Source organism: Eubalaena glacialis, chromosome 7 (genome assembly GCF_028564815.1).
Source record: "Eubalaena glacialis isolate mEubGla1 chromosome 7, mEubGla1.1.hap2.+ XY, whole genome shotgun sequence".
Lineage (NCBI taxonomy): Eukaryota > Metazoa > Chordata > Mammalia > Artiodactyla > Balaenidae > Eubalaena > Eubalaena glacialis.
This window is the reverse complement of record NC_083722.1, coordinates 108,510,314-108,524,097: the sequence shown is the minus strand read 5'-3', so window position 1 is coordinate 108,524,097 and position 13,784 is coordinate 108,510,314. Positions and strand designations below refer to the sequence as shown.

The 13,784-nt window shown below is 60.8% G+C and overlaps 1 protein-coding gene across 2 annotated transcripts in view; it reads left to right on the top strand.

The window, feature by feature from the left end:
• The first annotated feature begins 1,053 nt into the window (after positions 1-1,053).
• PLXND1 (plexin D1) overlaps positions 1,054-13,784 on the top strand; it is a 52,146-nt gene continuing 39,415 nt past the window's right edge. For both annotated transcript variants that reach the window (XM_061197309.1, XM_061197307.1), the window contains exon 1: positions 1,054-2,373. In XM_061197309.1, the coding sequence (XP_061053292.1) occupies positions 1,054-2,373 (1,320 nt within the window). The remainder of the gene's footprint in view (positions 2,374-13,784) is intronic.

The following is a 13,784-nucleotide window of genomic DNA, read 5'->3' as shown; positions in this document are numbered from 1 at the left end:
AATAAAGTGGGTGGAAGGGCAGCTGGGTCTCCACAGGAGGTAACTGTGGGCCTCCTGGGGCCATCACCCCCCAGGACCAAGGCTCCACTCTGGGTACCCCGGGGCTTGGCACAGACCTGAAAGCTCCTCTTCACTTTTCCCTGATTTATATGTCTGACCCTTGATCTCTGGTCCCTGCCACTTGTCAGACCCCTTTCCGGGCTGGGGATCTTGGAATCTGAGGGGGCAGTGCCCCCTGCCCAGCTGACCCTGGGGGTGTCCGTGGTTTGGGATCTAAGACAGAGGGTCCGAGGGGGCGGGCGCGGAGGGAACCAGGAGAGAGGGAGAGAGAGCCAAGGGCAGAAACACAGGAGAGAAGGGGGAGAGAGAAAACAGGGGAGAAAGGGGAGGGGCGGGGTAACAGACGGGAGAGCGAAAGAGAATCAGACTGAGAAAAGGAGAGACAGCACGCACGGAGTTGGGGTGGGGGGCGGGACACACAGACAGAGACAAGGAGACACTGAGAGACACTTACCGAGAAGGAGGGAGAGACAGAAAAGGAAAAAATAAAACAAGCTCGAGAGACAGGCCAAGGGGCCAAGAGGGAGAAGGAACTAAAGCAACCAGCGACGGCGGCGGAGGCAGCTCCGGGAAAGGAGCCTCGGGCCGCGGGTGCCGCACGGGAGAGTCCTGGAGGGCGCGGGGCGGCGAGACCCAACAACAGCTGAGCGAGGGCCCGGCGGCCGGAGGGCGGGGCCGGCGGGCAGCGGGGGCGGGGGCCCGGGGCGCGTGGGGAGGTGGGCCCCGGGCGGGCGGGGGCCCCGGAGGCGGGCAGGGCGCGGCGGGGGGCGGGGCGCGAGGGCGTGTCCGCAGCGGAGCCGCCCCCGCCCCGCCCCTGGGTTGCGCGGAGCCGCTGAGCCGGGCCGGGGCGCCGGGGCCGGGGGCGGCTGGCGCGGGCAGGAAGCGCCTCGCGGCCCGGGCCCGCCCCCCGCCTCCTGCCGCCTCCGGGCTCCCGGCTCCCGGCCGCGCCGCGCCCCATGCACTCGCCGTGCCGCGCAGCCCGCGCACGCCCGGATGGCTCGTCGCGGCGCGGGCGGCGCACCCCTTAGCGCCCGGGCCGCCGCGGCCAGCCCCCTGCCGCCGCGCCCGCCATTCTGGGCCCCGCCGTGCCCGCCACTGCTGCTGCTGCTGCTGCTCCTGGGGGCGGTGCGGATAGGCGCCCTGGAGATCCAGCGCCGGTTCTCCTCGCCCACGCCCACCAACAACTTTGCCCTGGACGGCGCGGCGGGGACGGTGTACCTGGCGGCCGTCAACCGCCTCTACCAGCTGTCGGGCGCTAACCTGAGCCTGGAGGCCGAGGCGGCCGTGGGCCCGGTGGCCGACAGCCCGCTGTGTCACGCCCCGCAGCTGCCGCAGGCCTCGTGCGAGCACCCGCGGCGCCTCACCGACAACTACAACAAGATCCTGCAACTGGACCCCGGGCAGGGCCTGGTGGTCGTGTGCGGTTCCATCTACCAGGGCTTCTGCCAGCTGCGGCGGCGGGGCAACATCTCGGCGGTGGCCGTGCACTTCCCGCCCGCCGCGCCGCCCGCCGAGCCCGTCACGGTGTTCCCCAGCATGCTGAACGTGGCGGCCAACCACCCGAACGCGTCCACCGTGGGACTGGTCCTGCCGCCGGCCGCCGGCACCGGGGGCAGCCGCCTGCTCGTGGGCGCCACGTACACGGGCTACGGCAGCGCCTTCTTCCCGCGCAACCGCAGCCTGGAGGACCACCGCTTCGAGAACACGCCCGAGATCGCCATCCGCTCCCTGGATGCGCGCGGCGACCTGGCCAAGCTCTTCACCTTCGACCTCAACCCCTCCGACGACAACATTCTCAAGATCAAGCAGGGCGCCAAGGAGCAGCACAAGCTGGGCTTCGTTCGCGCCTTCCTGCACCCTCCCGACCCGCAGCCGGGCGCCCAGACCTATGCGTACCTGGCGCTCAACAGCGAGGCACGCGCGGGCGACAAGGAGAGCCAGGCGCGGAGCCTGCTGGCGCGCATCTGCCTGCCCCGCGGCGCCGGCGGCGACGCCAAGAAGCTCACTGAGTCCTACATCCAGCTGGGCTTGCAGTGCGCGGGCGGCGCGGGCCGCGGCGACCTCTACAGCCGCCTGGTATCCGTCTTCCCCGCGAGCGAGCTGCTCTTTGCCGTCTTCGAGCGGCCGCAGGGGGCCCCGGCGGCCCGCACGGCTCCGGCCGCGCTCTGTGCCTTCCGCTTCGCCGACGTGCAAGCCGCGATCCGCGCGGCGCGCACCGCCTGCTTCGTGGAGCCCGCACCCGACGTGGTGGCCGTGCTCGACAGCGTGGTGCAGGGCACCGGGCCGGCCTGCGAGCGGAAACGCAACATCCAGGTATGCCCAGGCAGCGGGGGCGCTGGGGACCAGCCCAGGGGGCTGGAGAGAGAGCGTGCGGGTAACTGGGCAGGTTGTGCGCTGAGCGGGTCACACGTGTGAGTGTGCCGTTACCTAGATGTGCGTGTATGGAGACTCAAGTGTATACTCTGAGCCACAGGTGCATTTGCGGGGACCCAGGTGTAGTCGCGAGGATACAGGTGTCAGCAGAGGTGGGGGGCACTGCCGTGAATATGGCCTAGGTGTGCGCGTTGGGCACTCAAATGAGTGCTGGGTTACAGGTGCACATATGTAGGTGTGCGGGGCGGTCGGGTTGTGGATGGGTACCCAGGTGTGCGCTGAAGAGAGCCGAAGGTGCATATACATCCCGGCTGTGCAAGTGAGGGTCGCAGCAGTGGGCTGTGTGCACAGCAGGTGAGTGCAGCGTCTGACCAAGGTATGTTCTGGGCCGACTGCATGAGCCCGTGAGGGCTGCCTTTGGGAGTTGGCAGGTGTGTGCACGAGTGTGGCAGGTGTGCAGGGAGGCATGCAGGCGTGCATCAGGGCCCTGCAGATGGGGGGTGAGGGGAAGCAAGGTGTATGCACCAGACTTGTGTGTCACTGAGCTGGGTCACACAGGTGTGAGGGCAGGAAGGTGCGTGTGGCAGGGACACACTGGTGCAACAGGGCAGGCCTGGGTGCGCAGTGGGATGTGTGCGGCAGGGGACGCAGGTGTTTGGAAACCAGTAGGCACTCTGGGGAGGCCGCTGGTTGGCAAATGGGTGTGTTCCTGAGGCCAACTTTTTATTCACTCATCCAACACACATTTACTGAGCATGTAGCATGCACCAGGCCTGGGGGCTATGAGGAAGGCAGTAACACTTGTGGAATGCCTACTAAGCGCCTCACATGGCATAACTCTAGGTTTTAACAGCAGTCCTCTCAACTAGGCTCTGCTCTCGTCCCCATTTTACAGATGAAGAAACTGAGGCACAGAGAGATTCAGTAACTTGCTCAAGGTCACACAGAACTAGCAGAGGCAGGATTTGAATCCAGGCTGGTCTCAGCATCTGTGCTTGTAGTGCTGCAGAGCCTTTTCCGCCTTACAGATGTGGAACTCAGAGTGTGTGTGTTGGAGGAGTCCCGGCGACTGGGGTGGGGAGGTGCCGGCTCCAGGAGAGTGGAGGGAGGTGAGCAGGACTGCATGTAGCGCTTGAGTGGGCCGTGGGGATCTGGAGGGAACGAGGAGGGCCAGGTATAGGGCCACAGCAGCTGGGGTGGGGGAATGGGGCCCAGGTGTCTGGGGCTGGGCAGGGCAGGAGCGAGGAGGCCAGGTTGGGGGAGAACGATGTGTGTGTTGGTCTTGGGTGGACGTGACACAGGGGTGCAGGAGGGTTCTGTGTGTGGTTCCACTCAAGGAAGCGCATCAGCAAGGGGTTACTTCTTTAGAGCGCCCTGGGAGGTGGACCCCTGTGCCTTTTCTGCACTCTCCATCCCGAGCTGAGTCAGGGGAGACTTGGCCACTCCCTTAGGAAGCCTCAACTTCTCAAAATGCAGAACTTAGCCTTCTCCTGGTGATTATGGAGCTCTCCTTGGGGCCAGGCTCCCTGTGGCTCTGCCCCATCCCTCCTCTGTGATCCTCAGGCCCTGGCAAGAAGCTCGTGAGATTAATTATTCCCCTGTGGGTGTGCCCAACACTGGGGGCTTTGAGAAAACACAGATTCCTTCGCCTGCAGCTGGTCCCCACACTGCCTACCACCCGGCTGGCTGGCTGCCCTGAAAGTAAAGGTCATGGTGGGTGAGCAGGGCAGACTGGCCCGGGAGCGGGTCTGCTACCAGCAGGGGCCAGCTTTGTCAGGGTGGCCACCCAGCGCTGCGGTTGGGACATGCACTCTTCCCCTCCCCAGAGCCACATGCCCCAGTGGGCTGTGTTGGAGGGCACAAGCTTTGTGTCCGGGGGTCTCAGAGCCTGAGGAGGTGAATGGGGAGTCAGTCGCTGCTCTACGGAGGGAAGACCCTGTCGGAAGGGCCTTCATCGGGCCTTTCCAGGCTTGTGTGTCCATCTAGGCCCTCAGTGTGAGGCAATCCGTGGGATTCCTCAGGCCGCCACAGTCCCCCTCTCCCTCTCCCCCTCTGGCAGGAACCGTCCTGGTTCCCACGGTCCCCCGTCCCCAGCCTGGCCTGGTGCAGTGACTCACTGCTGAAGGGAGCTGGGGCTTCCCTTTTCTTCGGGGGCAGGGCCTCTCCAGGGACACAGCCCCAGGGACAGAGTGCTCAAGGGCCTCCTCCCCACCCCAAGGTGGGGTGGATTCCTGGCCCTCCTTGGCCACTCTCCCTGTGTCCTCCACACCCCTCTCCCCTTCCCCATGCCCAGCTGTGGGCACAGGCCCCAGAGTCCGGGCCTGTAGCCTCAGGTGGGGGTGGGAGAGTGCTCCTGGCTGTTGCCAGCTCCCCAGTTACAGTCTAAGAACTTGGACCTCGCACCCGGGGTTAAATTCTACTCTGTCACTTCCCAGCTGTGTGACCTTGACAAGTGACTTAACCTTTCTGAGCCTCCGTTTCTTCATCTGTAAAGTGGGGACAGTAAATCTGTAAGGATCGCTGAGGACCAAATGAATTAATTAACGTAAAGCACTTTGTACCCGGCATGTAGCAAGCACCTAGTAGATGTCTGCTGTTCTTGTTATTATTACCCCGGGGGGGCATGATTAGCACAGGCCTGGGCTTGGTCCTCGACAGCAACCAGTGACCTATTTTGGCTTGTTCTGCAACAGTGAAGACCCCACCTCTAGCGCCCGATGGCAGTCTCAGTAAACATTTCCTAAGTCCCTACTGTGTTGCTGTGTGCTGGGGACCAGTGGTGATTCCCTTACTGTCTGCTCTCGTGGACCGTGCCGGCAGACGTGTGGCCAGGCCCTTCCAGCCCAGAGAGCTGGGTGCTGTGATCCCATCCGGGCAGACGGAGCCCGGAGAGGGACATCAAGGCCTCTGGGGGGAGTGGTGTCAGAGTGCAGGTGGGTGGGTGAGCAGGAGTTAGTCACATGAAGCTGGCAGGAGAAGAGGAAGGGGTCCAGGCAGAGGGAACAGCCTGTCAGAGGCCTGGAGGTAGGAAACAGCAAGACGGACTGGAGCAGTGAGAGGTGGTCATTGTGGCTGGGGAGGGGAAACAGGAAGTATGAGCAGGGCTGGGAAAGGCGGGCAGGCCTGCCATGCGGGTGCGGATAGGCGTGACTGTGTCCTGGAGACGTGGGGAACCATGAAGGGTTTTAGCCAGAGCATCTGATCTGAACGAGCACCTCAGTTTCCTCCTCTGTAGAACAGGAACGATAATAAAAATACCGACCTCGCAGGACCGCTGTGGGGATTAAATGAGATGCTACAGGTGAAGCACTTAGCAGAGTGCCTGGCACACGTGTTTGCAGTTACTGTGATGGTTTTTAACGGAGCTAGTTTAGAAAGTCGTTAGGTGGTTGGTGAGAAGGAGAGAGGAGAAGCGGGGAGAGTAGGAAGGAGGCTGGTGCCATCTTCCAGGCAAGTGATTCACTCCTTCATTTGCAAATATTTCTTGAGCACCTACTGTGTGGCGGGCACTGGGCGCAGAGGTAGGGGTGGCCGGCCAGGTGTTGTTCTCGGGGGATGTGACAGGCCTGGTCTGAGGGCACAGAGAGAAGAATGGGGGGTTCAGGACAGATTCAGATGCCTGGATGTAGCCCCAGAGGTGGGGACGGACAGGATGGAGGAGAAGGGAGTTGCCCAGTCCAGCCCGGCATTGGGATGGAAGTCGGGGATGCGACAGGGGTGCCTCTGGGGGAGACGGTGGGTTTGGTGGGGGGGCGGGGGTGAGTACCAGGAGCCTGGAGCCCCTCTTCCTCCCAGCCCCGTCTGGCCTGACTGCTCCAGCACCAGGTGGTCTCAGTGGGGCTGGACAACGGGGGACAGGACCCTGCCCTTCCATCTTTTCTCCAGGGATGTCTGCCCCCCAAGCAGGGTGGCTCAGGCAGGCCTCTGGGCACCCAGCCTCGTGCTGTTGCCCTTGGGGCCTCAGGCCTGAAGCTCCAGAGCCACGGTTGGGGTGGTCTCAGACATTCCATCTCCTCGCCTGGGAGGCTTTGCCCCCTGCTCACCACCTTTAAGGCAGTGAAGAGGCAGGGAACCTTGTCCTCCCAGCCTTGGGCCCCAACTTTGTCCCTGATTGCTTTGGGCATATTTGGGGCCTTTGGACTATTCTGAGAGAGAAAGTGAGAAAATTAGCCTCCGTCGCATGTAGCTTGGATCCCTTTTCTCAATTCACGTATGTGGTGAAAGTGAGTTGGGAAGTTGCCTGTGCTCTCGCTGGGGAAACTGAGGCACAGGGCCACCCAGCAAGGCGAGGGCAGACTGAGTCCGACTCCTTTCCCTGAATCTTTCCCTTTAACCGATGAATGGCCGTAATATTTGTATTTTAAAATAAAAAAGAAAACCGACAGGGAAATGTCAATGTTGCATTTTCAAGGTGTCTTTTTATAGTAAAGGTGGAAAAAAAAATCCTCAGGCAGTTTTAAACTGGCATGCAGTGGGTGGGTGCCCGTCGTCAAGAAGGCATTTTCTGAACCAATTTAGGGGCTGAAATGCTGGGTGGAGGTGGAGGGAGATAAGCTTCCAAGATGGGCTTTCCATTTGGAGTTGGCCTGGGGTCTGGGAGTGAGCTCCCGCGGCCGAGGGTAAAAGCAGAGGCACTTGGGGGCACTTAGGAGAGAGGGCTCTGGCGGGGTTGGCTGGGATGACCTTCTAGCCTAGAGAGACAGACACATCTTGGGCCAGGAGACGGTTAACATACCTCCCTGCCCTGGGAGTGTCATCAGTCTCGACTGCCAGGTACGTGAGGGTAGAGCTGATGGTGAGTCCTGTTCTCCTGCCCGTAAGCTGTGTGACCCAGGGTGAGTCACTTACCTTCTCTGGGCCTCATGCTTTCTCACTGTAAAATGGGACAGTGTCTCCTTCTGAATTGAAATCTCCCACGAAGTGCCCAGGAAATGGCAGGTGGAGGTATGAGTACCAGGAGAAGAGAAATACACCTGAGAAAAGTGTGCTCAGTGTGTGGAACAGCCGGTGGGGCAGGGAGCGCTCAGAGGAGGGAGGAGATGGGACCAAAGCAGGCCCTGAAGGTGAGCAGGGGTGGGCGAGACAGAGGGGTGAGGCGCGGGTGTGTCGGGTGCCTCCCAGCCCGAGCTCAGCGGTGGGAGGCACAGGCTGAGGAGAGAGCCGCCGGGCGCCGCTTCTGTTAATGGTGAGACGCTGCACATCTGGTAGGCCAGATGCTGGGTGCCCTCTCAGCTCTCTGGGGCTGAAAAATGACCACAGCCACCCTCCCAGTTCTGAGCAGGGACGCTGCATGGGGCCCTTCACCTTTGCCAGTGTGTTTGCTCTCACAGCACCCCACCCCCACCCCGTGAGGCAGGAAGTGCTGTTATCCCCAGTTTTACAGATGGGGAAACTGAGGCCCAGGGTCCCACGCAGCTGGCTAGTGGCGTAGGGACCTGCAGACTGGCTGTCTGGCTCTGGAGCCTGCCGTGGGTGACCGCTGGTGTTAGCTGTGGGCTCTCAGCTGGGGGTTTTGCAGTTACCCCCAAATCCCGCAGAGATTTGGGTGGAGCCCTTTGTACAAAACCCCCTCTGGGGCAGCACCTCCCAACAGGCCCCGGATGGAAGCCGGGATGGAAGCCGGGAGCTGCCGCTGCAGTGACTCAGTTCCTGAGCCAGCTGAGGCTGGCTAGGGTATCTGCAGAGGCCCTGCCACAAGTGGGGGCTGGGGCTGAGGGGGCCTCCTGAGGAAGTCAGGGAGGCAGGGAGTCACTTAGTGACATTCATCTCTGAAAATGTGATTGTGACCCCCTGGCCCTTTGGGTGCGTGAATGAGAGATGTGGTCAGTTTGAATGACTTGACAAATCCCTTTCAACCCTGACCCCAGCCCTGGACCATGCTGTGTACTGGGGCTGGGCAGGCTGCTGCCTCCCCTCCAGGGCAGCCCCTCACTGTCCAGCGTTTGCTAGGAGGGTGGAGGATCCGTCACGGCCCTGGCCATGCCCACCGTCAAGCCTGCCACACCCACACACGCCCAGAGTGGTGGACGGGTCAGTGCTGGACCCTGGCACCAACTCCCTGGATTCAAATCCTGGCTCTGCACCTCCTCCCTGGGGCCTCCAGCAAGTCACTTACCTTCTCTGGGCCTCCACTTCCCCATCTGTAAAGTGGGCTCAGCATAGACAAGAACAGGGACCCCTGGAGTTCAGCGGAGGCCGTGTGTGAGTTGGCTCAGCCCCTGCAGAAACACCCTCTACAGGAGTCTCATTTACTCACTGCCACGGCTGCCAGTTTTCATGGAGATTAAGGAAACAGGCCGGCTTCCGGGTTCTGGTTGCTGGAGGGTGGAGAACAGACACAGTGTGTATGGAAGAGGAGCATGAGGGCCTGAGCCCATGGGCCTGAGGAATCCCTTCCCATTTCTGGGCCTCAGTTTCCCAGTCTGAGTTGGGCTGTGGGGTGGCAAGAAAGCCCTCACTCTGTCACCAGAACTGCTCGCATTGGCATCATTATTATTACTATTATCTATTATTGTTGTGTCTTGGGAACTTATTCTGTGTCAGGCAGTTTGCAAAAGCACTTGACGTATAATGCGTATCTTTTAATCCTGCCAGCAATGGAATGGGGTGAGTGTTATGCTAAGTCTACAGGAAGGGGAAACAGAGGCCCACAGAGGATAAGTGACTTGCCTGAGGTCACACGGCGGGTAAAAGGTGGAACAGGTGTCTGGTGTCAGAGCCTGTGCTCATCACCTTTACTCCCTGGTTCCTCTGAAAACGCTGACCTAAGGGGTGTGAGCCAAAGAGGCCCTCAAGGTCACAGCGATGGGGTGAATGGGTCCGTTTTAAAGTTGAAGAAATTGAGACCCAGTGATGTTCTTCCCCTGCTGGGGCTGCAGTGGGGAGTAATGAGAACTTCCCAGTGAGGCCAGCAGAGCTGCCGAGCCCCGTGCCCAGTGTGGTTCCAGGCTGGGGCCAGGTTCCCCGGGTGCAGGGCTCCTGTTCCCCACAACTGCAGCTGTCTCCACCTTCGCCCACCAGAGCCCAGACCTCCTGGGCACCATCTTCTGCCTGTCTGTGCTCCTGGTGGAGGGTTCCCTGGAGTGTGGCAGGGAGGGGCTCAGCTCTGTTACATGGCAGCCCGTTAAAAGGCATGAATCGGACCCTGCCCCTATCCTCCAGGAGCCCCAAGACAGTCGGGGAGGAGTTCAGGACAGAAGATACGCCAAAGCAGAGCTGAGTCTGAGGGACTCAGGGAAGGCTTCCTGGAGGAGGGGGGTGTTGGAGCAGGACTTTGACAGATGGGGCTTGGGGAGGCCTTCCAGGCAGAGGCGAAGGCTCAGAGACGTGGTAGAACATGGTTTGGATAGCAGGCAGAGATGAAGCCGAGAGCATGTGAGGTCTGGGGTGCAGGCCGAGGATTTGGACACTGTCCTGTGGGCTGCAGGGAACCAGTAAGGCCTGGGGGAGGAGTGAGACACAGTTGATCTGGTTCTAGAGGAGACCCCGTGGCTGCTGGCCCACATTCGTCCTGCCAGGTGCTGGCGGGAGCAGGACGCTCTCTCCTGGAGCCCCCACTGGGGCTGGACCAGGTGACTCCCAAGGGGCCCTCCAGCTCTGCCAACGGTGTGGGGATTGCCATGGAAACCAGCTGGTCCCCGAGTGGGGACAGGCCCGGAAAGTCTCCTGGCGCCAGCCACGTGGATTTGGATCCCGGCTCCCCCCAGAGCTCGCCTGTTTTCCTTCTTTCCAAAGCCTGTGTTGAGCCAGGGCCGAACCCAGCAGGCTGCCTGGAAGGGCCCCGCTGCCCCGCCCACTCTCCCGCTGCCACTGATCCTCGATGCGATGCCCATGGCACCGAGATCGGCTGGGCCAGTGAGGCTCGCCCCACCCAGTCCACCATCCTTTACCCTGAAACACGATAAATCACACGCTGGAGGAGGGAGGAAGCTCACAGCTCCATTACGAGGCCCAGTGAGGCTCCAGTGGGGCGTTAATCACGGAGCGCTTTCTGCTCTGATCGGTAAATAATGGGGGGGGGGGCATGGGCAGAGGGCTTGAAGTGGAGGCCAGGCCCAGGAAAGGAGCTAAACAGCGATCGGCGGTCACCTCCACTCCCCCATCCCCCTCTCAGAGCTCGTCCACCGTCTGTGTTGGAGGTGATTGAACCCTCTGGAAGTGGCTAGCTCCTTGATGGGCCCCAGTATCCCCAGGGCCTTTCCAGCTCCACGTGGCCAAACTCCCAGCAGCTGTTGGCTGCACCCGACAGAGCAGGGGGCGGAGAGACTGTGGATTAGGACGAGGGTACTGGAGCCAGCCAGCCTAGGTTTGAGGCTCACCTCTGGCTATTCTGGCTGTGTGACCCTGGGCAAGTCACTTTACCTCTCTGTGGCTTAGTTTCCTTTACCATAAAGTAGCAGCAACTTATGAGGATCTGGTGAGGGTTCAGTGAGGTTATACAGGCAGAGGTCTCTGCACAAAGTAAACCATTGCTGCTTATTATTGTTGTGTTACTGATTCCACTGTGTCGCTACTATTATAAAGCTGTCCCTTCCCCACGTGGGGGTGGTCTCTGAACTGGGACATTGATAGCCAGAGAGAGGGCCCCATGTCACCTCCATGTCTCCAGCACATGGGACCCGGCCCAGAGATGTTTGCTGGGAACCCCTCGGCTGCGGTCACAAGCCGTTGTCAGATGACTCTGGGACCGAGGCCAGCACCCCCAGGGGATAGGGAGGAGGGTGTGAATTCAGTATCCAGGGCCCCTCAGCCCCAGGAGGAGGAAGGCCTGGTGTCCCCAGGAGAGCCAGCTGCACTCTCAGCTTCTCCCGGCCTGCGTCCCTTCAGGGGAAGAAGCTGGGACCGAAACTGTTCCAGGGTGAGGAGGGGCTGGAGCTGCCGCGTTCCGCCTGCCGCCCCTCCCCCGCTGGAGCTGGCGGGAAGGAATGACCGCCCCCCCCCCCCCACCCGCGCCGCCCCGGCCAGGGAAGAGTCCTGGCTGCCCATCCCACACTGTGCTCCTCTGGGACCCGGGGGGAGGGCTGGAAACGGGGCCAGGCTGGGCCGGAATGAGAAACAGCTTCGGGAAGGGGGAGCTGAGTGTCTGGGGGGCCGTGTCCAGCTAACAAAACAATGGCTGCTTGAGTCAGCGGCTGCGGCAGCAGTTCCCAGGCAGGCCCCGAGCAGAGCCACCCCAGCCCGGGTGAAGGCAGCGGTGCTGATCCAGCCTCAGATGCTTGAGTTCGGGGAGTGGTGGAGCGGCTGGTCCCAGGGGCCCTCCTGTCCTCGGGCGTCCCCGAGCCTCTGCCCAATGGCCTGCAGAGATAATTGGGAATGTGTATGGAGCACCTGTGGTGCTCAGTACTGAGGGCTGCTGTGAGCTGAGCCTCTGTAGTGGGTGCAGTTATTGCCCCCATTTTATAGGTGAGAATACTGAGGCTCAGTGAGGATGGGGCAGCCCACAGTGAGTTAAGAGCTATAAGACTTGGCACATCAGGAGACTCGATTTCTCTGTCTGTTAAATGGGAACCCAACGAGAGTGTGTGCTCCATGCCTGCATGCAGCAGGTCTTCAGTCTAGCCCGGCCTCTGACCTCAGCCTGGGGCTGTCCCTCCAGGCTGTGTTTTGTTTGGCGGCAGGGTCGGGAGTGCCAGTTGTGGGTGGGTGGACACATCGTGCTCAGGGCGGCCTGGCTGGCTGGTCCACACGGCCCTTCCAGGTGGTGCCCAGCTGGCCCGGATGACCTCAGTGCTTGGGCTGGGCGATCCACCTCCTCCAGAGAGCGGGTCAGGGAAGCCAAGGCAGGCCCCTCTGAAGCTGTGGAAGGGTGCACGCAAGCTGTTCTGCCCATTGCCATTTGTTGGTTTTTCCTGCCTGATTCAGGCAGCCTGGGGCCAGGAAGAGAATTACTGCGCTGTGTGTCCTGAGGAAGCCTCTGCCCCTCTCTGTGCCTCAGTTTCCCCAAAGCACTGCTTTTCCCCTCCCACTCAGAGCCAGGCCTGCTGACTTGTTCTCTGGCCTGGCTGGCCATTCTCTCCCCCACTGCCCCCCACCTCCACCCCTTCAGGAAGTGAACATCTTGATCACCAACTGGGAGGTGCTGGTATTTCCTTTCTTGGCAACAGGCAGCTTCCTCCTTGGTGTGAGGGCCATTGCCAGAGGCCCCCCAGAGCTGAGTCTGTCCTGCCCCCTCCCAGGACCGGCATGCGGTATGCCCAGGGCTCTTTTCATGCCTCGGTTTACCCTCAGTGGAGAGGTCAGCTCAGTGGAGCTGTAGCCCAGTGGCCGCCGTGTTTCGAGAGCACGCACAGGCTGAAGTGGTTGGGTGGAGTTTGGGTTTGGGAGTCGCAGGTGTGGTTTCAAGTCTGGGCCTGACCTGTGCCCTTGGAGACCTGGAGAACACTTCCCCCTTTAACCTCAGAGCTTCGGGAGAAGGTGGGGGGAGGGCTTACTCACCCAGGCTCTGCAGGAAGCAGAGTTTAGTGCCCTGTTTCTAGGCCTGGCTTTTGATGCTGTGCCTGTCAGACCCCCATTACTGCCCTGCTGGCTCCCCGTTCTCCAGTCCTGGCCCCTCCTCTCCTGTCCACGCTGAGGGAGAAGGAGCTGGCCAGGACAGGGGTTGGGGGAAGCCACAGAGGGGCATGCCAGGTCGAGCAGGGCCTTGAGGGCCCAGGAGCAAATTTTGGGTTTATGCTGAGGGCACTGGGGATCTATTGAAGGCTGTTGAGCTGTGGGAGGGACACAAGCCACTTTGCATTTTTTCTTTTTTTTTTTTTTAAAACAACTTTTAAGTTTGGAATAACTTTAGATTTACAAGAAAGTTACAAAGATAGTACAGATAGTTCCCGCATACCCTTCCCTTAGTTTTCCCCACTGCTAAGATCACACGTTATGACAGATGCGACATATATCTGTCAAAACTAAGAAACCAACATTGGTATTTTACTCTCAACTAAACTCCAGAGTTTCCTCCACGAATGTCCTTTTTCTTTTCCGGGATCCCACGTCGCATTTAGTGCTTTGCGGTTGTAAGAGCTCTTTTTGGCTGCTGTGGAAGGGTGAGTGGGAGGGGGCTCAGTGCAGCCCCCAGCCCGTGTGGTGAGCGGCAGGCCGCCCTGCAGTCTGCTGCTTAATACCCCAAAGTGATTGGTGTGCTTTCAGCTCCTCGGCAGTGAAACCTCACTTTCCCGGGATCGGGGTTCGGTAACAACCAAAAACTTGAGGCAGGAAAGTGCCTTCACTTCCCAAGCACAAAACCCCAACAGCCGGTGTAGTCTACACCTGGGGCGGAACCGCTGGGTCTTGTAGTCTGCCACTGACGCCTCATCCTCCTCGGAGTGCCACCTGCGGTGGGGCTGAGGTTTGGTGGGGTC